This window comes from Schistocerca gregaria, chromosome 5 (genome assembly GCF_023897955.1).
Source record: "Schistocerca gregaria isolate iqSchGreg1 chromosome 5, iqSchGreg1.2, whole genome shotgun sequence".
Taxonomy (NCBI): Eukaryota; Metazoa; Arthropoda; class Insecta; order Orthoptera; family Acrididae; genus Schistocerca; species Schistocerca gregaria.
In genome coordinates, this window is record NC_064924.1 from 463,169,106 (window position 1) to 463,196,814 (window position 27,709).

The window sequence follows — 27,709 nt, forward strand, 5'->3', positions numbered from 1 at the left end:
GTTTCTGATACACTAATCTCAGTACCATATAAGGAGTTTCTGTCTCTAGATCTTGCTTTACACTCATACCAACTGACTCCATGTTATTCAGGTGTCAGTCACAGTTCTTTGAATAGTAGTATTCATAGAAGTGTGACTGACACCCGAATAACAGGGAACTAACATGCATTGAGATTAGAAAATATTGCATTAATAATGGCTAGGCACTAGCTGAAATCTGGATTTTCTTAATAAAACCTGCAAAAAATAGGTCAACTGATTGCTGCGCTCTATAATTTATAAATCACACAACAGTCGCTGAGTGCACCCACTTTCCTAATGGGAGGTAACCTCAATAGTTTTCTAATTGAGAAATAAGAATCTGGAGTTTATTGTAGCCAACCATTGTCAATACAAAAACTGTTTCAGGCTTGGTTACACTAATTACATCACTGCATAATAACATTCACATCTATTGCCTCTGCAGGGAAGTTCATCAGTGGAGTAGGAGGAAATGGCAATCAGTAAACACTGAAGGTCCTTTTAAACTGTACTTTACTAATAAAGTAACCAAACAAGAAGTTGAGTCACAGATAAGCACAACAAAAAGACTGGGGTGGGCAGGGATAACAAGGTAGGGGTGGGAGACAGTAAAGTGTTGCTTGTGGGACCACACAGGAATGAGATGGAGAAAGCGTAAGGCAGCTAGGTGTAGTTGGGAGGTTATGTGGAGGGCTGGGAATGGGGGTGGTGGAAAAGGAGAGAAACAAAAAGACTGTGGCTGTGTTTGTGGAATAGAGGGCTGAGTAGTGCTGGAGTGGGAACAAGGAAGGGGACTGATGGGTCTAGGACAATGACTAACGAACTAACAATGGTTGATGCCAGGAGGGTTGTGGCAGTGTAGCCCTTCACACACTGTAATTACCCTAACAACCTTTTACAGAAATAGATCTCCCACGCCTCATCTCTCCAGTCACCCCCAACTCCCTACGTCTCACTATCTGGCCACAGAGGAACATTCCCCTCATGTTTCAGTACCACCGAAGACTGGAACAACTAAATCACATTCTCCACCAGGGTTTTGACTACCTCTCATTGTGCCCTGTAATGAAGAATGTCCTACCCACTAGCCTCCCCCGCCTCCTTCCCACACACAGTGCTATTTTGCTGCCAACCAAACCTACACAATATCCTTGTCCATCTGTACACAGCCCCTGCTCCCAAACCCTTGCCTCATGGCTCATAACCCTGTGATAGACCTAGATGCAAGATCTATCCCATGAATCCTCCCACCACTACCTACACCAGTCCATTCACAAGCATCACTATCCTATCAGAGGCAGGGCTACCTGTGAATCCAGCCACTTGATCTACAAGTTAAGCCGCAACTACTGTGCTGCATTCTACATGGCGATGACAGCCATCAAGCTGTCTGCCCACATGAATGGCCACTGGCAAACTGGGACCAAGAAACAGCCAGACCCCACTTCCCCCCCCCCCCCCCCCCGCCCCCCCAGTTGCTGAGCATTCTGTGCAACACAATGTTCTTCATTTTAATGACTGTTTCACAGCCTGCACCATCTGGATCCTTTGTAACAACACTAGCTTTTCTGAATTGTGTAGATGGGAACTCTCCCTGTAGTATATCCTAAATTACTGTAACCCACCTGGCCTCAGCCTTAGTCAGTCAATGTCCTACACCCATCTATCATTTCCTGTTCCCAATCTAGCACTACATCCAACACATCCACAGCATTTTTCCTTCTTTTTTCAGCTGCACTGCCGCAAACACACACACTCATAACTCAGATACACAAGGCAACTGTCATCTCAGGGCACTAAGGCCAGGCTGCAAGCATGTCTGGGGTAGCAGCATTCTTAGCTGGGGTGGATATTGGGGTACAGAAAAGGAGAAGCAAAAGATGGCAAGAGGAGGGGCAGGAGGATAAGAGTGGGGATAGATTAGTATCACTGCCTGTGGAAGCATGCCAAGAGGCATGGCAGAACAGGATAGTTGGCTGCTTGGTGTAGCATCATTTGGGGGGAGGGGGGAGACAGGTCGGGGACGGGGGTGGGGGTGAAGCAGAGAAGAGGAAAGGACTAAGCAGCTCCACTGGTGGTATAGAAGGCTTGTGCAGGATGGGAGTGGGAAGAGGAAAAATGATAGAGACAGTTGGAAAACAGGAGCTAGTGAAGGTTGAAATCAGAGGGGTTACAGGAACAAACAGTAAGTTGCAGGGAGAGTTCCCACTTGCATAGTTCCAAAAGGCTGGTGTTGTTGGGGAGATCCCAAAATGCACAAACTTTGAAGCAGTTGTTGAAGTAAAGCACCTTGTGCTGGACAGCATGCTCAGGAACTGTGTGGTCCAGCTGTCTCTTGGTCACAGTTGGGCAGTGGACATTCATATGGACAGAGAGCTTGTTAGTTGTGATACTCACATAGAAAGTAGCACAATGGTAGCAGCTTAGTTTGTAGACCACATGGCCACTTTCACATGTGGCACTGACTTTGATGCCATAGGACATGCCGATGAGAGGACAGGAGGAGGTGTAGTTGGGGGATGTATGGGACAGGTTTGGCATCTAGGCCTATTGCAGGTATATGAGCCATGAGGCAATGAGTTGCGAGCAGGGATTATTCAGTGGGCAGCAGAACATGACTGTAGGATGGATGTGGAGTATAGTGGGTAGGATATTCCTCATTTCAGGATGCAACAAGAGGTAGTTAAAAACCTTTGTGGAGAATTTTATTCAGATGCTCCAGTCCTGGATGGTACTGAGACATGAAGGGAGTGCTCCTTTGTGGCTAGACAGTGGGGCTTTGGGAGGTGGTAGGTGACTGGAGAGACAAGGCATGGGATATCTGTCTCTGTGCAAGATTATGAAGGTAATTTCAGATTCTGAAGGCCTCAGTAAGACCCTTAGCATATTTGGAGAGAGGCTGGTCTTCACTACAGATGCAATGACCATTGTGTGGCTAGGGTATTAGGAAGGGACTTCTAAGTCAGGAATAGGTGGCAGTTATAAAAATGAAGGTATTGCTGGTGGCCAGTAGGACTGATGTGGACTGAGGTACTGATACAGCCATCCTCCAAATGGAAGTCAACATTGAGGATAGTGGCTTGACAAGTTGAAGACAACCATGTGAAGCAAATGAAAGGGAAGGTGTTGAAGTCTCCGAGGAATGTTGATAAAGCACCCTCACACTCAGCTAAGATAACGATTATGTCACCAGTGAATCTGAATCAGGTAAGGGGTTTGGGATCCTGAGTGGACAAGAATGACTTCTCTAGGCAGTCCACAAATAGGTTGGTGTAGGATGATGCCACATTAGTGCCTATTGATGAACCACACATTTATTTGTAGGCTATATCTTCAAAGGAGAAGTGACTGTGAATAAGGATATACACTGAAGAGCAAAAGAAACTGGTAGACCTGCAAAATATCTTGTAAGGCCCCCATGAGCATGCAGAAGTGTAGCAGCATGACGTGGCATGGACTCAACTAATGTCTGAAGTACTGCTGGAGGGAACTGACACCATGAATCCTGCAAGGCTCTCCATAAATCTGTAAGGGTACGAGAGAGTGGAGATCTCTTCTGAACAGAACATTGCGAGGCATCCCAGATATGCTCAATAATGTTCATGTCTCGGGAGTTTGGTGGCCAGCAAACATGTTTAAACCCAGAAGAGTGTTCCTGGAGCCACTCTGTAGCAATACTGGACATGTGGGGTGTCGCACTGTCCTGCTGGAATTGCCAAAGTCAGTTGGAATGCACAATGGACATGAATGGCTGCAGGTAATCAGACAGAATGCTTACTTACATGTCACCTGTCAGAGCCATATCAGGGGACCCATATCACTCCAGCTACACACACCCCACACCATTACAGAGCCTCCACCAGCTTGAACAGTCCCCTGCTGACATGCAGGGTCCATGGATTTATGAGGCTGTCTCCATACCCTTATGAGTCCATCCACTTGATACAATTTGAAGTGAGATTCATCCGAACAGGCAACGTGTTTCCAGTCATCAACCGTCCAATATCAGTGTTGATGGATCCAGGTGAGATGTAAAACTTTGTGTTGTGCAGTCATCAAAGGTACACGAGGAAGCCTTCAGCTCTGAAAGTCCATGTCAAAGTTGTTCCATTGAATGGTACACACACTGATACTTGTTGATGGTCCAACAATGAAATCTGCAGAAATTAGCGGAAGGGTCGGACTTATGTCACATTAAATGATTCTCTTCTTTTATCATTGGTTCCATTCTTGCAGGATCTTTTTCTGGCCACAGCAAAGTTGGAGAGTTGATGTTTTGCCAGATTCCTGATATTCATGGTACACTAGTGAAATGGTCGTATGAGAAAATCTCCACATCGTTGCTACCTCGGAGATGCTGTGTCCCATTGCTCATGTGCCATTCGAACTCACTTAAATCTTGATAACCTGCCATTGTAGCAGCAGTAACTGATCTAACAACTGCACCAGACACTTGTTGGCTTATAAAGGTGTTGCCAACTGCAGCACTGTATTCTGCCTGTTTGCATATCTCTGTATTTGAATACACGTATCTATAGCAGTTTCTTCAGTGCTTCAGTATAGTTGGTCCTGGTGGACAGAAAGGAGGTTGTAGGTTTAGAGTCACTTGGGCATTGGAAAAGGTTGTGTACAGTAGCAGCGAGGCCATGGGCACTGGGGATGTTAGTGCAGAGGGAGGTGGAATCCACAGTGATGAGCAGGGCATCAGGTGATAAAGAAACATATACTGTGGAGAGTCAGTAGAGGAAATGATTAGTGTCTTTTATATATTGTAAAAGCCCATTATTATTTCCCGCATTTTAGGTTTTCCTACATTTTACATTCATTTTTGTCTGTCCCAGCGGAAGTTTTATTTTCTCAACACAATGCTCTCCCACCATTAATGATTCTGTGTTACAGCATTTCCCACACTTTAGGTTTTCTTTTATGTCATTACAATCTTTAATATTGATTTTCACACAGATTTCTGAAAAAACTTAGAGTCAGCCTTGGAACGAAGAAGTAAACACAGTCTATATGCAAAGTTATTGACCATGGTAAGCAAGATTGTCATTGTTGGAGTGCTGGGTCATGGTCACCTATATTATCAGTTTGCAGTGTTTGCAAGAGTGGGAAAGTATGCTGAGTCACTGTCTTAATGATAATCACGATCTGATGATAGTGACTTTAGTAGCAATCTTCCTTCTGCTCACTGCAATGTATTACCACACCTTTTAATTTAATTTCAGAGTAATTTATACAAATGAACACCAATTTTGAATACAGCCATCTCTATAATGAGCTTTCATGGATCATTACTTCTGTGGGAAATATGCTATAAACCAAACTAGGCACACAGTGTCAGATTGGTACGACCTGATGTAAGATATAAACATTCCTCCTCAAGATGCTCCATAACATGATGACAATTTCCACCCTCTTTCTCATCCAGGATGTCCCTGAACTGAGTTACCTCCTTGTTGGCAACAAGCTGTAGATTTTGTGCCCATTGCTCTCTGTTTATGAAGACTGCCAACTTTAGAGTTTTAATCAATATCATGTTACAAGTTTTAATGACCATAGTTTTATAATGATTATCAATAGTAAGTTTCACAAAAGAACATGATTATATTTTTAATGTAGTGTCACAAAAAACTTTTGCTTCTGCGTTTTATTTACTTGGACATGATCGGAATGATACGGGAAACTCGCCAGTGTATTTGTGTGTCAGCACTCAGCGACTGCCTTTGTGACTGATGCTTTGTATGGTATGGAGAGACAAGTAGAACTAATTGCTGTTAAAAAGAAACAAAGTCAATTAATTACTTCAGTTTAAAAAAAAATAGGTAAAATTTAATTTGTTTTAAATTCCTATTTTGAACAACACAAAATAAATGACAGTAAGAGTAATTTATTCATTTTTGCTTATTGTGATTCCTATACTTTCCTGCATTTTACACTTTCTTGCATTTTACACTTTCTTGAGTCAGTCTACTGAAAAGTGTAAAAAGAGGGTTTTACTCCAGGACAGTAGGTTATGGGAAATATGCTGAAGATATTGGTCCATAAGGGCAAAAATTTCTCTCTATGGAGGTACAGTAATCGAGTCTCTCCCTTTTTGGGATGTGTTTTCTTCTCTCTCTCTCTCTCTCTCTCTCTCTCTCTCTCTCTCTCTCTCTCTCTCTCTCTCTCTCCCCCTCTCTCTTTCTCCCTCTAACTGAGTTAACAAGAACCAATTAATAATACTTCTGAATATTTTAGTTACTGCTTCTTGTGCTGTATCAGCTCTGTTGGGCCTGATTATGATGCTTGCATCATCATCAAAGGGCACTATTTCTGCTTTATAAGTGTAAGATAGGAGATCATTTATATGTAGCAAGAACAGGAGTGCTCCCACAGCTGAAACCCATGGAATCCGAGTAGTATTTTGTCTCCAGTCAGAGGAAGAATGATCATCAGAACTGCATGAGCTACCCAACATGACTCATTGCTTCCCTTCAGATAAATATGAAGTAAAGCACTTCCTCACTGTGCGTTGAAAGTTATAGATTTTCCAAGTTTCTACAAAAGAATATTTTGATTTGCACAGTCATATACCTTACACAGATCACAACAGATCCTCGTAGGTGGAATCTTGTCATTCAGATACTTTAATACATGGTCAGTGAAACAGGAAGATGGCATCTTCAATGGTAAGGCCCTTCTGGAAATCAAACTATGGCTCACTCAGAATTTTATATTTTCAGATATACTCAACTGTTCTGAAACATATTAGGTTTTCCAGAAATTTTGTGTAGGAAGCTAACAGTGAAATGTTTTGATAATTATTAATATCTGTCCAACTATCTTCCTAAAAGAAGAGTTTAGTAATGGCATACTTTTGTCTGGAAATATAATTTATGAAAATGATGAATTAAATATATGGCTGAGCACAGTAGCCATTTCAAAAGAACAAGCTTTTCATATTTCACTTGAAATGTCAATCTGATGACAAATTTTGCTTTTCGGAGAATTAAGTTTATTTTTCTGGTTTCCCTAAAAGTGTTGTCAAATTGATTGAGGGCTTGTGATATTGACTGTCCTGATTTTCTTTCGAGCTGGTTGTAATGAGCCTTTCACTAACATTTAGAAAGTGATCGTTAAAGAAGCTTGCTGTATCTTAGTATTAATATTTGAGATAAGGTATTTCATATCTTAGTCTGAGAGAGAATTTTATTAGTTTAGTCCATTGTAGACCTGGCTGTAAAGATTTTATCAGTAGCTACTTTGGAGTAGTTTGCTATCTTGGTAGCAAAATCTACAGCATGAATTGATGTTTATTGTAATGATGCTAACTGTACTTGTATTGACTGACTAGTACATTATCATTAGTAGCCACTGACTTATCACTACACATAGTGTAATTCCCTGAATTAACAATGCTGGTTTTTTGCACAAATCCCAGACTCTGATAATCGTCAACACTGCGTCTGTTATTTGACTCCATTATGAAGTTGCCATTAGCCTTTGTAATACCTTTACAGCAAGGCTTTTCATAATATAACTTCTGGAGCACATCATTTTAAGTTTACATAAGGAAGGACAGATTATTTAATCATGCTCTTGCTTCCTTTTGTTTCTCAATATGCTTTCTTGGTATCTGTGATAGGAAAGCATTCTTTAAAGATATGTACTGAGAAATGCAAAAAATTTTAATGTGCTTCACAAGGAGACTAATCTGGAAGAGCATGTAACTCCAATAAATAATCCAAGCCTTGATCACTATTTGTTATGTGCATATATGTTAGTAGTCTCAATGTCCTGGTTTGCATATAGTATTGTATATAATAAAGTAGTAGTAGGAAACAAGAGAAAAATTTGTAGTAGTAAGTAAGGTCCAGGGAAAGGAAATAAAAACTTTGAGGTTTGTCGATGACATTGTAATTCTATCAGAGACAGCAAAGGACTTGGAAGAACAGCTGGACAGAATGGACTATTCATCACGCCATGAAAAGTTGAGAATTCACAGAATGGACAGTGGCTTGAAAGGATCATATAAGATTAACATCAACAAAAGCAAAATAAGAATAATGGAATGTAGTTGAATTAAATCAGGTGATGCTGAGAGAGAAGGATGTAGGCTGCAGTATGTACTGGGAGATGAAGAAGCTTGCACAGGATAGAGTAGCATGGAGAGCTGCATCAAACCAGTCTCAGGACTGAAGACCACAACAACAACAACAACATGCTGAGATAATCATATCAGGAAATGAGACACTTAAAGTAGAAGATGAGTTTTGCTACTTGAGCAGATAAATAGTTAATGATGGCTGAAATAGAGAGGATATAAAATGTAGATTGGCAATGGCAAGAAAAGTGTTTCTGAAGAAGAGAAATTTGTTAACATCAAATATAGACTTACGTATCAGGAAGTCTTTTCTGAAAGAATTTGTATGGAGTTTAGCCATGTATGGAAGTGAAACATGGACAATAAACAGTATAGACAAAAAGGAATAGAGGCTTTTGAAACGTGGCGCTACAGAAGAATGCAGAAGATTAGATTGGTAATCACCTAATTAATGAGGAGATACTGAATAGAATTGGGGAGAAAAGAAATCTATGGCACAACCTGACTAGAAGAAAGGATCAGTTGGTAGGACACTTTCTGAGACATCAAGGGATCATCAACTTAGTACTGGAAGGAAGCATGGGGGTAAAAAATGTAGAGGGAGACCAAGAAAGCCATGCAGTAAGCAGATTCAGGAGGATGTAGGTTGCAGTAGTTACATGGAGATGAAGAGGCTAGCACAGGATAGAATAGCATGGGTAATTGCATCAAACCAGTCTTCGGACTCAAGACCACAAGAACAACAACAACAATGAAGTAGTCAATGGACCATTTCATAATGATGTAGGAGATGTTCAGCGTTATACCAGGAAAGACATGTCAAGAAATGTAATATACTCCAAATGTTTAATGATAAGAGGATGATGATCACCCAATCTAGGAAAACCATTTTCAACTAAATCAGGGTGATCGGATAGAGCATGGTATTATTCTCAATGTCAGACAGTCCCATAAACATGCCATTGCGATCAGATGGCACAGACGTCAAAGTGACTATCATATTTACATGTATTTGAAATGACATTGTCTAAATTGGTATTTTGTCCAGTAAGTGGTAAGAGGTAATCTGTCATCGTTGGGGCAATAATGCCATGAAGCTTACAGAATTTCGTAATGTTAATTTACGATCTACCTTGAAGCCAATGTCAAAGCCACAGAAATATCAATAGGAGAGTTTTTTCATTTACGTCTCCAAGAACTTTGTTAACGAGGCTGCACACTGTTTCTCACTGCCAGACTGATGGCAAGCCTACAGTCTCTTTAAACTGCTTTTGCTCCCACAGTAGCTACATGTATTACTCCCTCAATTCCACTGTCTATTAGTTCAGAATGAAATATGGTCTAAGCAACTAATTACAGTCTTCCACATGAAGTAGTTATTTCTTCCAACAGCATAATGCTGTTCTCTCTCTCTCTCTCTCTCTCTCTCTCTCTCTCTCTCTCTCTCTCTCTCTCTCTCTCTCCCACCCACTTCCTCCACCCCCAAATTATACAAAAACAAACAGAAAAACACACACATATATAGCATTCTGATAAAGATACAAGCAAACACAATCATACCTACCTCTTGTTTCAGATAATCAACAATTTTTTCTGCTATTTCCTTTGGTGTGCTTGGTCTGAATTTGTTATAAACAATAGCATGATCAGGGATTTCATAGTACTGATAACTCATGTCTCAAAAATAACTTGCAAATCTGTGGAGAAATAAGAAAATAAATTGATCATATTACCTCTCTACAGTTTTATCTTAAAAATACACAGGTACTCTACATATGTAAATAAAAAATAAATGGTAGAATAGAAAACAGATAAATAAAAATATTATTTGATAATATTTGATGATCATTTTACACACAGGCTACTCTCATAATTGACCCATGTCTACAGAAAAAACAATATGCGATTTTGATAACTAATGCAGCCTCACTAATCTTCTATTTTTTTCCTGTTAACATTGAGGTAATAAGAGACAGAGCAATAGCTCAAAAAACAGAGAATGAGCAGGGAATGTGCTTGATGAAGGAACTACCACAGAATCTGCCTGAACTGATTTACAGAAGGAATGGATGTGAGGAGGCTGTTGTAGGAGGGAGTGGAGACAGGGGTGGAAAATGTGAAGCAAATACGACTGAACAGAGCCTGATATCTTACCTACTCTGTAACCTTGCTCAGTCTCAGAACTAGGTTAATAGTTGAACTTGTTGCCTATGTATTGAAGACAATGGCAGGGAATTAACAAATGTTCACAGCATCAGTAAAACATTCTTCTTCTGACATATGGCATCTAAAATAAGTTTACAGATTTTAGCATACTCACAATGATTATTATTCCCCTTGCTTTTTTCTCTCCTTTGTTTTCCTGCATTCCCTGCTTCCGTACACAACTTTACCACCTTTTCTTTGTTTATTTCTCTGTTTTTCTCCCACAAAACCTCCCTAAACATTCACATAATATGATGACCACAGTCACAGTATTATGGTTAGCATACTGGACTACTCATGGGATATTACACATCTAATGGCTTGTGATCATAAAATGGCCAGTGGAGGGATTCAGTGGATTTACTGTACCACCTAAAAATTGCTCTAAGTTATAGTGGTGCTGGTGGTCTTTGTTGTCTCAACAGGGCAGTTATTAATCCTCTGCTAATAATTCCACGATGAATGTGGCTAAACATTTTAAAGTGCAGAAACTGATAGGGTAAAGTCTTGGTCAAAAGCCCACCCATCCTTCTCTGTTGGTCTCATATTCAGACACATATTTATCCTCAACACCGAAACTACTAACGCAGTCACTTTCTTAAAAATATAGTTCAAATGTTAATACACAAATAAAAAACACTAAAGCAACAATCAGAAATATATTTCTGCATGATCAACAGCATAGCAAATGGATAAGCCACACTGAGAACACACTACAATCTCTTATGATAACGAAGGAAGGAAGATTACAAGTGGAGCTCAAGCTTGGATTTAGGGAAACAACACAAAATTTAAATTTTGGTATACAGATTTGGATTTCAATTGCCTTCCTCCTGAACTCAAGTCCAGTTTCTTATCATTGAGTCACCACACTTGATATTCTTCAGTGTTGGCAACACTGAGACACAATAATGATTCTGTGTGTGTGGGTGAATTACATTTCTTAGTTATGATCAAGACCTCTCCCTCAAAAATATGCAACTTTTCCTCCTTCCTGTCTGTCTACTGCTAATCACCTCCTCTATTTGGCAAGTAGCAATCCATCCTCATTTGGATATTATACTCCACTCCAGATTTTCCATGATTGCAATTTAGATAAAAGCTCGGAGACAGCACAGAAACTTATCACATTCGTATCACTGTCACCTAAAATAGAAGGAATATTACATGGTAAATCAATTAAAGCCATTTTGCCACAATGTAAAAAAAAAAAAAATAATTCAATTCAAATATGCATAAAAAATTGTATATCACAAGCACCACATATTGGTACGCCCTCGGAGACGGAACTCATGCATCATAAGGCTGTAATGTATTTGGATGCACATTAGAATTGCCTTGTCTCATCTCAATGGTTGAAATGAAAAATTTTATAGCCAGTTATTGGCATAACTGATGACAACTTCTTGTCCTGCTTCAACCACTCTTACTCTTAGTGATCTACAATATTGTGCCTTGAAAGGGAGGAGAAAAATGTAGCAGGACAGACCACCATATCTGTTGTACGATTTCCTCTTGCTGTTACATATGTGGTCTTATTTCTCTGAATTCCGCAAACTCTGGTACACATTAAAATGTAACCTCCTTCCCGTGTCTCTGCAAACGGAAAAAATTGTCCAGATAGTCTGCACTTAGGTGTATAATGACACCAATACTAATAATCATCACCATCTTTATTTGTCCATTCACATAAAAAAATCGTACAACTAATGTAATGGATAAATACAGAAATATAACAAGTAAGTAGTTATAGTTCAGATATATTTCAATAAATATTTACCACCACTAATATAATGGAATTGGACATACACAAAAATATTTGAAAAGTTGGTTGTTTATTCATCCACAGATAATTGTTTTATGCTACTGAAAATGTTAATTTAATAAAGAGAGATAACATCATTAAAAGTTAACTAAGAAAGAGAACAACAAACTGGAAATATTTATAAGGTAGATAGAGAATATCTACTCACTAAGCTTCAACAGATGAAAGCAAACAATAGACATAAAGTTGCTCGCATTTGGAAGTGGGTCCTTCTCCTTCTGGCTGACGAAAAGAAAAGGTTGAAGGAAGAGAGACTACCAAGTTGTAAGTATACAGGAAAAGTCAACCAGGAACACAGAACAAGGGTGACTTACTGGACTTGATGAGAGGGAAAAAGGAAGTGTTGACACTAAATGAGATTTCAAAACCTGAGCTAAGGACTTAAATACTGGAAGACGGGCAGTAGAAAAGTCAGAGATGAGAGAAAATATCTCATAAATGGGCCAAAGAGAAGAAAACCTAAGTGCAGGAAACATGGTAGGGACTGATAAATAAAGAAAACCATAAAGAAAAGACAAGGAATTGAAACAATGAGAGACCAGAGAACTTCAAGACCATTAAAATTACTGAAAATTGAGGCTACCTGGGTGATGAAAATCAAGCTTATGTCATAAAGCAAGTTCTGATGTGCGCAGTTCAGAGGAACTGTACTGTGAGGTAGAATCATGTGGCATATATGATAAAGTGTCCTGGGAGATACATTCTGTATCCTTAACCTTCATCATCATCTTTTCCATCATGACTTTCTCCTAAGACAAGGTGAAGCCCCTACACTGGAAAGTTAGTAAATTTACATCTTTCTAAAGATTTCCTTCAACTGACAAGTGGCAAATCAATTTCCTCTTTACATATTACAAGTGTTAACTAATTCATACATTAAGGTATAGGCATATATTTACTTACTTGTCTAGCTTAATAGTAACTCATATATTGTCTACAAGGGTCTTTCATATACAAAAACAAAAACACATTGACAATTAACTCATACTGGTGAAATAATGTTACACTAGTCATCTATTCACTTCTACAGAAGTTGGGAAAAAAGGAAACAATATGAAAAATGCATACTTGAAGACAAATGAGTGTGCTAGCCAAGGCTGCAAGTGGCACTGTCGTATTTTACCAAGAATGGCGCATGTGCACTGCCTGCTGTACACTGCAAGTGTCAGTCACAGTCAGAACAGTGTTCTGTGTAGCTGTGAGTGCAGTACATCAGAGCTAATTGGATTCGAACTTGGCCAGTTGCTGGTGTTCACATGGCGGATGCTTTCGTAGCCAAGGTGTTTGCTGGTTCAGGAGTTACAATATTCAAGAATTATACTGCTATACAGGGCAAGAGGGAAAACATCTTACGATAAGTGTCAACACAGACAAAAAGTGTGTGTTGAGTGATCATGACTGATGGTGACTGAAGACGATTGTCACAAAAAATTAAAGGCAACAACTGCAAAATTCACTGAGAACTAAATGTTGCAGGCATGAATTCTGTCAGCACCAAATCAACATGAATGGATCACCACAAGCTGTGGATTGCAGGATGAACAGGGATTCCGAAACCACACATCAATGATCCAAATGCCCATATCAGGAAATATGGTGCAGAAGCCATAAAATGTGGACTATGGAGAAATGGAGGAAATTCATTTGGATGGATGAGTCTTATTCCACTCTGTTTCCAACTTGTGGTTGAGTTTATGTGTGGCATATGCTGTCCAAAGTCTACAATTCAGCCTGCTTGCTGCCAAGAGTGGAACATGCTGGGAGTGATCTGGGCAGCCGTATCATGGTATTCCATGGGCCCCATGGTCACTCTGCAAGGTCACATTACTGCCAACAATTATGTGACCATTTTGACTGATCAAGTCCAGCCCTGATGCAATATTTGTTTCAGATGGTGATTTTATGTTTCAAAACTACAGTGCCCCTGTTCGCGAGCACCATCCAGGACTGTTTTTGTGAACACAAGGCTGAATTGTCACATCACCCCTCACCACCACAGTCACCAGACCTCGGTATTACTGAGCATTTGTGATCTATTTTGGAGAGAAAGGTACGTTGTCACTATCCACATCCATCACTGTTACTGGAACTTGCCACTGTTTTACAGGAATAATGGTATAAGATTCCCTTAAAAAAACACCCAAGGCCTATATTTATCCATTCTGGGGCGATTGGAAGCTGTTTTGATCACCAACACTTTTCCTACACCATTAAGGTATGGTAATGTGTTGTGTTTTTGGTGTCTTGATACTTCTGTCCAGCCTCTGTATTTCACCATTATGCACTATACATACTAAATACAATTGCATGCATTGCACATGTGCACTTGCACACAAATATTTACAAACTTTTTTGCTGGTATAAAGGCCATGGAGATACTGCTATGATTCTAGTATATCCGTTGTGGTTCCTCTTTCTCCCCTTTCATATGTGTGAAAAACTTGAGCCTACTACCTCTCATACTAAGGAGAAGTTGAGCTCACAGAGATAAAAGTAGATATGTATTATCTGTTTAAGGTCTTGGACTTAATATTTTCCAATAACATGTATTTTATTGTGAAAGAAACTTTTAGAATGATGTACTCAAACAATGTAAAGTCCAGGATGGAATAACAACAATATGGAAAGAATAGATTTCTATTCATCACATAGAAGAGGCATCACAGACAGGCACGATGGAAAAGAGAGCTAAAATATAGAAGCTTGTGAACAAGTACTTCTTCCGAAGTAGGAAATACACACACACACACACACACACACACACACACACACACACACACACACACACACGCACAGAGTCACTGTCTCCAGCAGGCACTAGGGCCAAACTGCAACTTCATCTGATGTGAGCAGCAATCTAGCTGGGGTGAGTAATAGGGATAAGGAAGAGATCTGGGATAAGTAGGGAGGGTAGGGGTGGGTGAACATAGTACTGCTGTCTGTGAAAGAGTGCTGGGACATGATGGGGACAGGAAAGGGCTCTTAGGTTCAGCATCGGGAGGCATTTCTGAGAGGGGTTGGTAGAGGAGAATGAAAGCAAGAGGAGAGAAGTAGAGGAGGAGAAAGGACTATGTAGGTGCATTGGTGGGATTGAAAGTGTGGGTAGTACTGGAGTAGGAACAGGGAAGGGGATAGGTAGATGTAGGGCAGGGGCTAGCAAAAGTTAAGGCAAAGGGTGTTATGGTAATGAAGGATAGGTCATAGAGAGAGCATGCACCTGCACCATTCAGAAAAGCTGGTGTTGGTGGGGTGAATCCAGATGGCACAGGCTGTAAAGCAGTCTTAAAAATGAAGCATATTACAATGGGCAGCATGTCCAGTATCTGAATGATCCAGCTGTCTTTTGGCCACAGTTTGGCAGTGGCCACCCCCGTGGATAGAATGACTTCGGTGTCTTATTATTCATTTCAGTTACATTTAATGGATACTTTAAAGTCACCGCAGAGGTGAAGCTGACGATTCGGCTTTTTAACAACCATGAGGGGCGTAGGGAACTCATTTGATGTAATAGGTTGTCAACATGCGCAATCTGGATTTCACTTAAACATGCAAAGCCACTGGAATACGGCACGTACAGAAAAGTGCGACCACGCTGTAGGTTTCAAGGTGATGTGGATCATAAAATTAGTGGCACAACCTAATCCATCCAAAAAAGACACACTAGAACTCAAAACAGAGATAATCTAATTGCTGGTGAAAGATCCTTTTGGAGACAAGGTGCACCACTTCTGCAATGGAAAACCAAAGGCATTGATAGCATCCAGACCAAACAAATTGTCACTGCCAGCATCATCCACTGCCAGATGAGTCAAAGAACAAACCACAGAGGTATAGGTAGAGCCACAAATTGTACCAACATTGAGATATGCTGCTCAATGTAATTCATCAAACACTGAGATAATGACGGACATCCCAAGTCCACATAAGTTTGTGAGTTTTGCAATGTCATAACAGCACACCTGCCCATTTGCAGTCTGAGCACTTTGTCCGTCATTCATACTTCAATAAACAGTTTGTTATTATTCATAAGCACTGGAGGCATACATCTACATGGATACTCTGCAAATCGCACTTAACTGCATGGCACAGGGTTCCTCGAACCACCTTCACAATAATTCTCTATTATTCCAACTTTGAACAAGGCGCAGAAAAATTGAATACGTATATCTTTCTGTGTGAGCTCTGATTTCCCTTATTTTATTATGACCATCATTTCTCCCTGTCAGTATTAACAAAATATTTTTGCATTTAGAGGAGAAAGTTGGTGATTGAAATTCTGTGACAATATTCCACCACAAAAAAGCACTTTTGTTTTAATGATCCCCAATCCAAATCCCACATCATGTCAATGACACTCTCTCCACTGTTTCTTAAAAATACAAAACATGTTGCTCTTCTTTGAACTTTCTCCATGTACTCCATTAATCCTATCTGGTAAGGATTCTACACCACGCAGCAGTACTCCAAAGGAGTAGCGTAGTGTAGGTAGTCTCCTTAGTAGATCTGTTGCATCTTCTAAGTGTACTGCCAATAAAATGAAGTCTTTGGTTTATCTTCCTCCAACATTTTCTGTGTGTTCTTTCCCATTTAAGTTGTTTGAAACTGTAATTTCTAGGTATTTAGTAGAATTAATGGCCTTTAGATTTGACTGATTAATCATGTAATTGAAGTTTAACAGATTCCTTTTAGCACTCATGTGGGTGATCTCACACTTTTCAGTATTTAGGGTCAATTGCTGATTTTTGCACCACATAGATATCTTTTCTAAATTGTTTAGTAAGTTGTTCTGATCTTCTGATGTCTTTACTAGCCAATAAACAACAGCATCATCTGCAAATAAACTAAGGTGGCTGCTCAGATTGTCTCCCAAATTGTTTATACAGATAGTGTGTTTCACAAGGACAATGTTTCAAGCTGCCGATTGTTTAGGGCACATGGGCCTGCCATGTTGCATGAAACAGTATGGACAAGATGGGACCACTGCTGCTGCTGTTGTTGTTTGACATGTTGCTGTTCAGTGTGGGATGGTGGTCCCATTTGTATGGCTGTCAGGGCATCCTCCCCCCCCCCCCCCCTCCCTCCCCCCTCCCCCACAGAATAAGTGGTTCTTGCCAACCAGAAATAGGAGCCACTGCAGCAGTGTCACTCCAAGCCTCAATCTGATCAATAGGAGCACAAGATACCTCAAAAGATTTAGCAATATTCAATACTTCAGCCAAAGATACATTCCTCGACTGTAGTGAATGTTGATGCACCTCCTTGCCAGAAGCCAGCTGAATGATGGTGTCAGGGGTCATAACATCAGTAGAGGAATCAATAAGAATCATTATGAGCATTGGTAACAAACTGACGTTCACGAATGAGGCTGTGGAGTTCAGACCCCCAAGCCCGGTAGGTGTGGAAGGGCTGTTAATGACAACAATGTGACTCAGGACATGCTGCAGTGACATGCATGTGCTTATGGTAATAGCTGAACTGCAACTTACACACTTTGTCAAACCAAAATGATGCACATTCCTGGAGCAGGGATAGCTGGTACAAAAACTTGTAAACCCAAGGGTAAGTCCAAGAAAGGAAAAAAGCCTTAAGCATGTTCGTATCAGCAATACCAAAAGTGAGGAAGCATAGCTGAAGCCCCTTCACATAAGCCTCCCAGTCTTTGGCCACTTCATCATAAGAGGGGGAAAGGATGTCGGCTATGCTGACAGCTTAGAAGTGTGCATAGCCAACATAGCTGAAAAATTTTGTGATAGTCTGCTGCTGCTTGAAGAGAGTTTAGACCACTTACTCCATTGACATGAGAACCAATGAAACAACCAGATACAATGAGCACACAGAAATGAACATCACACTCGTCCCCACTTGTGTTGTAATGCTAGACACAACGAGTACTGTGGCCACTAAGAACAGAAGTTCATTTATCCATATTCAAGTGAGCAACCAACACAGACAGTACAATAAGCAGTAGAACACAATATGAGAGAGTATTATAAATATATAATTATTCAGAACAGATGGACACATAATCACTACCTGTGGCACAGACAACAAGACGCTCTGTGCCACAGGAGGTGAACACACACAATCACATTTGTGTGTGTGTGTGTGTGTGTGTGTGTGTGTGAGGAGGGATGAGGGCAGGGGCACATGCACAAGGGGTGGGGATGGTGTGCTGCACTCACACATATATGCTTCTGTGTGTGTGCTGGCATGTGTACTTGTTTGGCACATGCACTCTGCAGTGAGGAAAACTAGGAAAGTTTGAAAGCCAATAACTTCTGGTCCATAAATGTGACTGTGCCATCCATATTTTATCTGTAGGTGAGGAGTTGTCAGTATTGATTTCTTGCTTGGTTTTTCCATCCTTAATTGACTGATTTTATTTGGTCCCACTTGACTACACTGTTGTAGAGTGTGCAGTTGTTATACAGCAAAGGCCAGCTTACTCTTAATTTTTTGTCTCTATATTACAATTTACAACAAATATTTGGAAAATAAGATAGTTACAAACTGTAGTTTTACATTTGGATCTCAAAGTTATCACATATTCTTTCACATACACACAAAACATACAATTTATACTTATGTGTAGTACAATTTATACTTATGTGTAGTTTTTGATTTATGTCTTGTCTGTACTTAAAGACACTATTTAGCAAGAATAACCAGTACATACAGACCATAAAATATATCACTTTACTTCTAGAGACATTTTACTGACTCCATACCTGAGTACAAAGGACTTTTTTCTGCAACTCAACTCTAGGAAACATGAAGTAGTAATATGAAAGAGACTTGAGAGAGTACTGATTGATTCAGGTGTTAGGAATGAGTATGGATTTACAAAGACAGATTGTGTAGTTGCTTATGCTGAACAGGTAGCACAGGCCTCAAGCCACACCGTCTATCACTTAAGCAGTAGAAGTACTCCCTATATAGATGGACACTTTGTATCAAAACTATGTAATAGGTCTAATAGCTGCACTCCGAGTGTCACAAGTGTCAGAGTAAGACCTGCCTCCTTAAGAAGTGTGCCCCCCAAAGCTACATTATTAGGACTCCTTCCCTTCAGTGCCTACAAAACATCCACAATGATAGGGTTCCTTGTTATCTCACTGTGAGCAACACTGTAGTACCCACCTATTATTTGGCCAAAGATCTTATATTGTTGCTCAATGGTAAGAGAGTAGAAAGCAATTGCTTGGGTAATTACAGTATTTGTAGTTCTAACATGATATTTTTTATGTTGGAGAAAGCTCTCTGTCAGTCCAATGAACACTTGTGAAATACCATTCTGATGGATAAGTAAGCTACCTACATTAATTAAGTGGGAGATAATCAACCACTGCAGAGAGACAATCTAAATTCATAGTACTAAACTGCTAGAGATTGGTTTTTTGTATGGAGATTAAGGAACCAAACAGTAATCTCATCAGACCCTCATTCACAAAACAAGCCCTGAAAGGTTATTGTCTTCAACTAGTGGTAAATTTTAACAATAAATTGCTGAGGTATTCATAACAAAGCCCTCAACTTTACCACCCATAGGGAAAGTTGTTGCACTCAAATTATACTGAAAACTGGAGAAAATATGAAGTATAAAGCCCCAAAATACATAACAAATCTTGGAACATATATCAAAAACACAAGTTAGACACTAGATAAGGGAAAGCGTTCATTGCAATCAACAAACATGTTGTGTTTGTCTAGGTCACAGCTGAATCTGACTGCAAAATTATCTGGATGCAAATAAATGGTCTAGGTGAAGTCAAATTAATCATCAAATGTTTCTACTGGTCACCCAATTTGATCATGACCATTGTAGAATCATGCAAAAACAAGTCTATATGTAGTAGTGCAGAATTACCCCATTCATGCAGCTTTGGTTGGATGCAACTTTAACCTAACATGTATAGGCTGGGATGATGATGGATTGATTGCAGCTGGTACAGTCAGTCAGTCTTCTGAAATAGTGTTGAAGACATCTTCTGAATATTGTGTTGAGTAGCTAGTCTGACAACCTGCACACATTCAAAATATTTTTGATACTGTAGCTGCAAACAGGCTTGACCTTATCTATACTGTCTGTACAGAGACAGGGATTACTGATCATGATATCACCATAGCAACAATGATTACTAAAGTTGATAAATCCACCAAGAAGGATAGGAAAATTTTTGTGTTGGAAAGAGCAGATAAGCAGTTGTTAACGTCCTCTTACCCAATGAATGAACATCATTCAGTTCGAATGTCATGGACATAGAGGAATTACGGGTAAAGTTTAAATTAACTGTAAATTTCGTCTGAAGAAGTATGTGTGGAATCAGTGGATTAAGGACAAAACCCAGTTTGAAGCAAAGGAGGAAAAGCAGAAAGGTGAAAGGAGTATACAGAGGTTCAATACAAGGGCAATGTACTTGAGGACAATATTATGGAAATGGAAGAGGATGTAGATGAAGATGAAATGGGAAATATGATACTGCATGGAGAGTTTGACAGAGCACTGAAAGACCTGAGTTGAAACAAGACCCCAGGAGTAGACAACATTCCATTAGAACCACTGACAGCCTTGGGAGAGCCAGTCCTAACAAAACTCAAAACTCTACCATCTGGTGAGCAAGAGATAGGCGAAATACCCTCAGACTTCAAGAAGACTATAATAATTACAATCTCAAAGAAAGCAGGTGACAAAAGATGTGAAAATTACCGAACTATCAGTTTAATAAGTCACAGCTGCAAAATACTAACACGAATTCTTTACAGATGAATGGAAAAACTGGTTGAAGCCGACCTCGGGGAAGATCAGTCTGGAGTCCGTAGAAATATTGGAACACGTGAAGCAATACTGATCCTACGACTTATCTTAGAAGATATATTAAGGAAAGGCAAACCTACATTTCTAGCATTTGTAGACTTAGAGAAAGCTTTTGACAATGTTGACTGGAATACTCTCTTTCAAATTCTGAAAGTGACAGGGGTAAAATACAGGGAGCGAAAGGCTGTTTACAGTTGTACAGAAACCGGATGGCAGTTATAAGAGTCGAGGGACATGAAAGGGAAGTAGTGGTTGGTAAGGGAGTGAGACAGGGTTGTAGCCTCTCCTCGATGTTATTCAATCTGTATATTGAGCAAGCAGTGAAAGAAACAAAAGAAAAATTCGGAGTAGGTATTAGAATCCATGGAGAAGAAGCAAAAGCTTTGAGGTTCACCAATGACAAGGTAATTCGGTCAGAGACAGCAAAGGACTTGGAAGAACAGTTGAACGGAATGGACAGTGTCTTGAAAGGAGGATATAAGATGAACATCAACAAAAGTAAAATGAGGATAATGGAATGTGGTGAGACACTTAAAGTAGTAAAGGAGTTTTGCTATTTGGGGAGCAAAATAACTGATGATGGTCGAAGTAGAGAGGATATAAAATGTAGACTGGCAATGGCAAGGAAAGCATTTCTGAAGAAGAGAAATTTGTTAACATCGAATATAGATTTATGTATCAGGAAGTCGTTTCTGAAAGTATTTGTACGAAGTGTAGCCATGTATCGAAGTGAAACATGGACGATAAATAGTTTGGACAAGAAGAGAATAGAAGCTTTGGAAATGTGGTGCTACAGAAGAATGCTGAAGATTAGATTGGTAGATCACATAACTAATGAGGAGGTATTGGATAGAATTGGAGAGAAGAGAAATTTGTGGCACAACTTGGCTAGAAGAAGGAATCGGTTGGTAGGACATGTTCTGAGGCATCAAGGGATCACCAATTTAGTATTGGAGGGCAGTGTGGAGGGTAAAAATCCTAGAGGGAGACCAAGAGATGAATTCACTAAACAGATTCAGAAGGATGGAGGTTGCTGTAAGTACTGGGAGATAAAGAAGCTTGCACAGGATAGGGTAACATAGAGAGATGCATCAAACCAGTCTCAGGACTGAAGACCACAACAACAACAACAAGGACAAAAGAGCCCCACCTTAGTTTAATAATAGAACTTGGAAAATGCGGGGGAAATTGAGATAGCTGCATTCTGAATCAAAAAAGAACATGAAAAGCTGAAAGGTAAAAGTTAACAGACATTAACACACCTACAAAAAGGTCAGTGCACAAAGCATACAACAATTTCCACTGTCATACATTAGCAAAAGATCTTGCTGAGAACGTGAGAAAATTCTCGTCTCACATTAAATCATCAAGTGGGTTGAAGGCTTCTATTCAGTCAGTTGCTGACCAGTCTGATGTGGCAGTAGAAGAGCGCAAAAGTAAAGCTGTAGTTTTAAATTTCACATTTAAAAAGTCATTCAAGGAGGGTATCATAAAGGCACACCACCAAATGACCGACGTACAGACTCCTATGTGGAGGATATAGAAATAGGCATCCCTGCTATTGAGAAGCAACTGACAGAGTTGAAAACAAGTTGTCAGTTCAGGAGAAAGAGTACTTGTCAGCACTGGTCCCTTATTTAAATTGCATTTATTGCAAATCTCCTGCGTAACACATTAAGTGCAAAGCAGGTAGAAAAAAGCGTAGATGACTCCTGTATATCAAGATAAAAGAATGTATCTGTAAAATTACAGATCAATATCCTTAATACTGTTTTGCTGCAGAATTCTTGAGCATATTGGAAGTTCAAATAGAACAAATTTCCTTGGGACAGAAAACCTTCTTTCCACAAATCAGTAGGGATTTAGAAAGCATCATCCATGTGAGACTCTGATTGTTCTTTCCTCCCATGATATCCAGCAAACCATGGTTGAAAGACAAAGGGAAAATTCCATATTTTTTTAATTTTCAAAAAGCATTTGACACAGTGTCCCACTGCAAACTGATAACAAAGGTCAGAGCATATGGGATAGCTTCTCAGATATGTTAATGGCTTGAAGTCTTCTTAGAGCCCAGTATATTGTTCTGGACAACAAATGTTCATCGGAGACAAGGGTACTGTTAGTAGTGCCCCAGGGAAGTGTGATATGACTGCTCATTTTCTAGATAAACAAATGATCTGGTAGACAGAGTATGCAGCAATATGCAGTTATTTGCTGATAGCAGGAAAGTGTTGTTATTGTTGAGTGACTATAATTGGGCAAAGAATGATTTATACAGTATTTCTACATGTGTGATGAAAGGCAGCTTGCTCTAGATGTAGAAGAATGTAAGGTAATCCAGACAAGTACGAAAAACAAACCTGCAATGTCTAAATACACTATCAGCAGTGTGCTGCTTGGCACAGCCATGCTGATTAAATATCTACATGTAATGTTAGAAAGTGATGTCAAATAGAATGGGCACCTAAGTTTGGACATGGAGAAGGTGAATGGTAGACTTTGGTTTAGTTGGAGAATTCTAGGTACTGTAACTCATTTATAAAGAAGACCACATATAGAACACTAATGCAACCCATTCTTGACTACTGCTTGAGTGTTCAGGATACCCAACAGGTTGGATTAAAGGAAGACATCAAAGCAATTCAAAGGCATGCTGCTAGATTTTTTACCAGTATGTTCAATCAACACACAAGTATTACGGAAATGCTCTGTGAAATCAAATGGGAATCATTGGAAGTAAGATGAAGTTCTTTTTGTGAAGCACTGTTGAGATAATTTAGAGAACTGGAATTGTGACTGACTGCAGAATAATTTTATAGTCACAGACAAACTTTCCGTATGACTACTCTGAAGACAAGCAAAAAGAACCTAGGGCTTGTATGAAGCATACAGGCATTTGTTTTTCCCTGTGTTCTATGTGCATGTGAAACTAGAAGTGGAATTGTGACATCCAACTGCTTTTTTTCTTTATTGATGGTCCTTCGTGTCAATGTATTGCACTGCAATACTGGCCAAAAAATGGGGGCTGGAAGTTCAACACTGATTACTTTAAATGATGTAGCTGACAAGTGTACATTTGTGTTTCACAGTTCTTTACTTTCACTGTTCACAAGCCCTGAATAATACACAGTTATATGGCCAGTGCACCATTGTTTAATTTTCGATAAGCCTCATTAGTAGTTTGCAGGGAAACATCAACATACTGCTACAATAGTTTACTATTGAACATCTACAAGCAGTAAAAACCTAACCACACATTTCACAGTCTTTCAGATAAATCGAGCAGACGCTGTCATTGCTTTAACACATGGCCTATTGGTGTAACACTTATTTAATGGTTAAGTTGATGCACTGTCGTTGTTCTAACCAACACAGGTCTCTTATTTGAAACTCGGGTGTGGAATGACTGTCTCAGAACCAAAAATTTGGCCCTAATATATCATCACAATAATAGCCACTGAAACTACACATTGTTTGATGTTTAATTTACAGTAATTACAATTAAAACTTAATTCATTAAATAAACTGAATACATCGAACAATTCCATCTTTTTAAGAGTTTCTTCTAATACAAGAGTTAGGCTGAATCATTTATTTAAATCATGAAATTAACAGATAAAGTTACGCAAACAATACTTTTGACAAAACTGGTAATTACTTTGGAATTAATTAAGATCTGCCTTTGCTAACATGTTTTCGAATAGAGCCAAACAGATGTCTTAAGAATACTATTAGTTGTTCTTCCAAATGTTTATAATTAGTACAGAATTTATATTTGTTATAAGTCAACAACAGAACTTAAGTTACAAAACAATTGTATGTATTCTATGTTAACCAGGGACCCAGAAATGATGGAGAGGCACCGTCCCCGCCGCAGCCGCAGTGGTCCACAACCCCACAATAACTACTGCAGTCCACTTCACTGCTCCACCGTCCCACACTGAACCCAGGGTTATTGCGCAGTTTGGCCCCCAGTAGACACCCCCCCACACCAGGGAACGTCTCACACGAGACAAGTGTAACCTCTATGTTTGAGTGGTAGAATAATGGTGGTGTACACGTACGTGGAGAACTTGTTTGCGCAGCAATAGCCGACAGTGTAACTGAGGCGGAAAAGTGGGAACCAGCCCGCATTCGCCGAGGCAGATGGAAAACCACCTAAAAACCATCCACAGACTGGCCGGTTCACTGGGCCTTGACACAAATCCGCCGGGTGGATTCGTGCCAGGGACCAGGCGCTCCTTCCTGCCCGGAAAGCCGTGCGTTAGACCACATGCACAACCGGGTGGGCCTACAAAACAATTACTGATTTCACCCTATAACAATAGTGTTAACTAGGAACTGTCAAAATAAATTAGAAAATCAATTACATATATAAAACTAAGCACAAAATTAGATCTGGTGTTATATTCTTTAAAATTGAGGGCCAATCTTTCTCTTTCATGAAAATGCAGATTATACTCATGTATGTTAATGGTAATTAGTCAGAAATGAAAAAAGTGAATTTCCAGGAGACAAATGACAAAACAAGAGGGGAAGTAAAAATATCCCAGCTTGCTTCATCACATCACCCCCTCATTGGATTGATCAGATAGATATTGCAAATTGCTAACTGAGCAATTCAACGACCACAAGTGACCGCGAACAGTGGGTTAAAAATCTACACACACACACACACACACACACACACACACACACAAAAAAAAAAAAAATCTTATCAAATCTAAAGCACATATGTTTTTCAAACTCCAACTTATATGAACTGGCCATATGAAAATCCCCATACAAAATATTTACATATAGTGTATTGTACAATGGCACAAAATATACACAAGTTATATTTTTAATAAAAATAGGTATCTTCATCATAAGTGATGTCCTTCATGGATAAACAATGATTAGATTCTAAGATACATACCACTTGGTACACATCCTGTCATGCTTCAAACAATTAACCCTCATGGGTTGCAATAACTTAAATTACACTGTGCATTGCAGTTCACTTTTTAGACAGAAAATTTCACTTTCTCAATATTTAGTATTTTTCACAATCACTTTCACACCTTCAATGAGCTTCTATACATTTCCTCAAAAAGTTGTCCAGGCCTTCAACAGGTCCAAGTGGCAGTTAGTAAGGAAATGCACTGTTATTAGTTCCCTTGGAGGTGGTTCTCCTTGGCCACAGGGGCAGGTACAAGCAATTCTCTAACTTTCTGAAGTAGTTTAATTTCTAAACCCATAATTATTCATTCATCATGTACCTCTTTGTCCAAATATTTCAGTTTGTTTATCCAAAGCTGACAGAAACCTTTCACAGTACCCTTCCTAGAGTCAAATCTCTCTCCTCCCCAAAATTTGCTCAAAATTCTCTGCTGCTTCTCTTTGGATCAATACTCATCTAAAAATGCTTTCTCAAAGCTTTGCCATAAAGTACAGCTATCAGCTACCTGAGCTACCCATCTATAAGCACCCCCTTTCAAAAAAACCTCTCACAAACAACATTTTCTCTTTGTCATTCCATGTTTCAGGCAAATCATTAAATTCCCTAATGAAATCCAGCAGATGCGCTTCCCCATATTGTTCAAAATTATTAAGTTACTTACAACTAGCAAATGGAGGACTGTTTGGAACACTACATACTCTATGCTTCAGATTTTGCATCTCTTCCATCTTTTTCTGTATTTCAGCCAATTTTGAATCTACATTTTCATTTACTTTTAGCAGTTTTTCCTCTACCACTACTGAACACTTGGTTTCTACCTCAGTTTCAAAATCATTTTTAATTTGATCGATCTGGTTCTCAAGTTTAAACCGGTTTTCAGCACAAAATTTTCTGGCAGCTTTGACTTCATCTTTATACTGTTTTGCAGAAGACTCCACCCTCCTACTATAGTCATCATAAAGCTTCTTTCTCTCTTCTACACATTTACTACTCATTAATGTCAATTTCTCATCAGTGTTATGTACTACTTTCTTTATCTTTTCATCACAAACTTAGCTACTGCCTCAACCTTGTTCTTTAATTCTGAAAGATTTCATCCTTTGAGCTAACTATGTCAGTTCTAATGCTATCAGTTTTCTTCTCCACCCTACTAATGTCTTCTTTCATACTATTTTCCACCCTACTAATGTCTTCTTTCATAAATATACCACTCAAACTACTTTTAACTTGCCTTAACATCACTTCCACTTTTCCATCTGCATAAAATTTTGCCCTAGCTGACTTTCGATACTAGGTTCCACCTCCTTGACCTTAATGATCTCACCCACTTCAGTACTGTTTTCAGCCATTTCACTCACATCACCACACAATGCAGATAGTGCTTTAGTCATTTCATCTACAATAGGACTTTTGTCCCCATCATTCGAAGTTACATTCATGTCTGATTTATAACCATCGTTGTCTACAGAACCAGACTCCTGTTGTCCCTTGTCTCCCATCACACTGTATTTTTCATTAAGACCACTCATTATGTATCACTTAATATAAAATGGCTTTTGCTATGAAATTACATTATTCTTAATCACTCATCTGCTGCTGCTATTGCTGCTGCGGTTGTCATCTCGATGTGTCATCTGCATGGCTGCTGCAAGGTGTAATTCTCTTGGCAAGGTGTCTTGTTTAGATGTGTCCACCTATGTGCTGATTAGCTGCTCCTGTACTCAATGGCTGCTTCCATAGAACCCGCTCACTGATTGGTTGCTGTCATGCTGTGGCCATGAAGCCCCAGCGCTGATTGGCTGTTGCATCTCATCC

General features: G+C 39.5%; 1 protein-coding gene across 9 annotated transcripts in view; it reads right to left on the reverse strand.

Moving 5' to 3' along the window:
- The window catches only part of LOC126272063 (putative methyltransferase DDB_G0268948), a 125,497-nt gene that overhangs the window by 55,445 nt on the left and 42,343 nt on the right, over positions 1-27,709 (reverse strand). For 6 of the 9 annotated variants that reach the window (XM_049974598.1, XM_049974594.1, XM_049974596.1 and 3 more), the window contains exon 2: positions 9,672-9,804. In XM_049974598.1, coding sequence (XP_049830555.1) covers positions 9,672-9,782 — 111 coding nt within the window. In that variant the 5' untranslated portion in view covers positions 9,783-9,804. Of the gene's footprint in view, positions 1-9,671; positions 9,805-11,328; positions 11,459-25,016; positions 25,244-27,709 lie in introns of those variants that run through there. The other 3 variants (XM_049974599.1, XM_049974597.1, XM_049974600.1) reach the window with 2 other exon arrangements.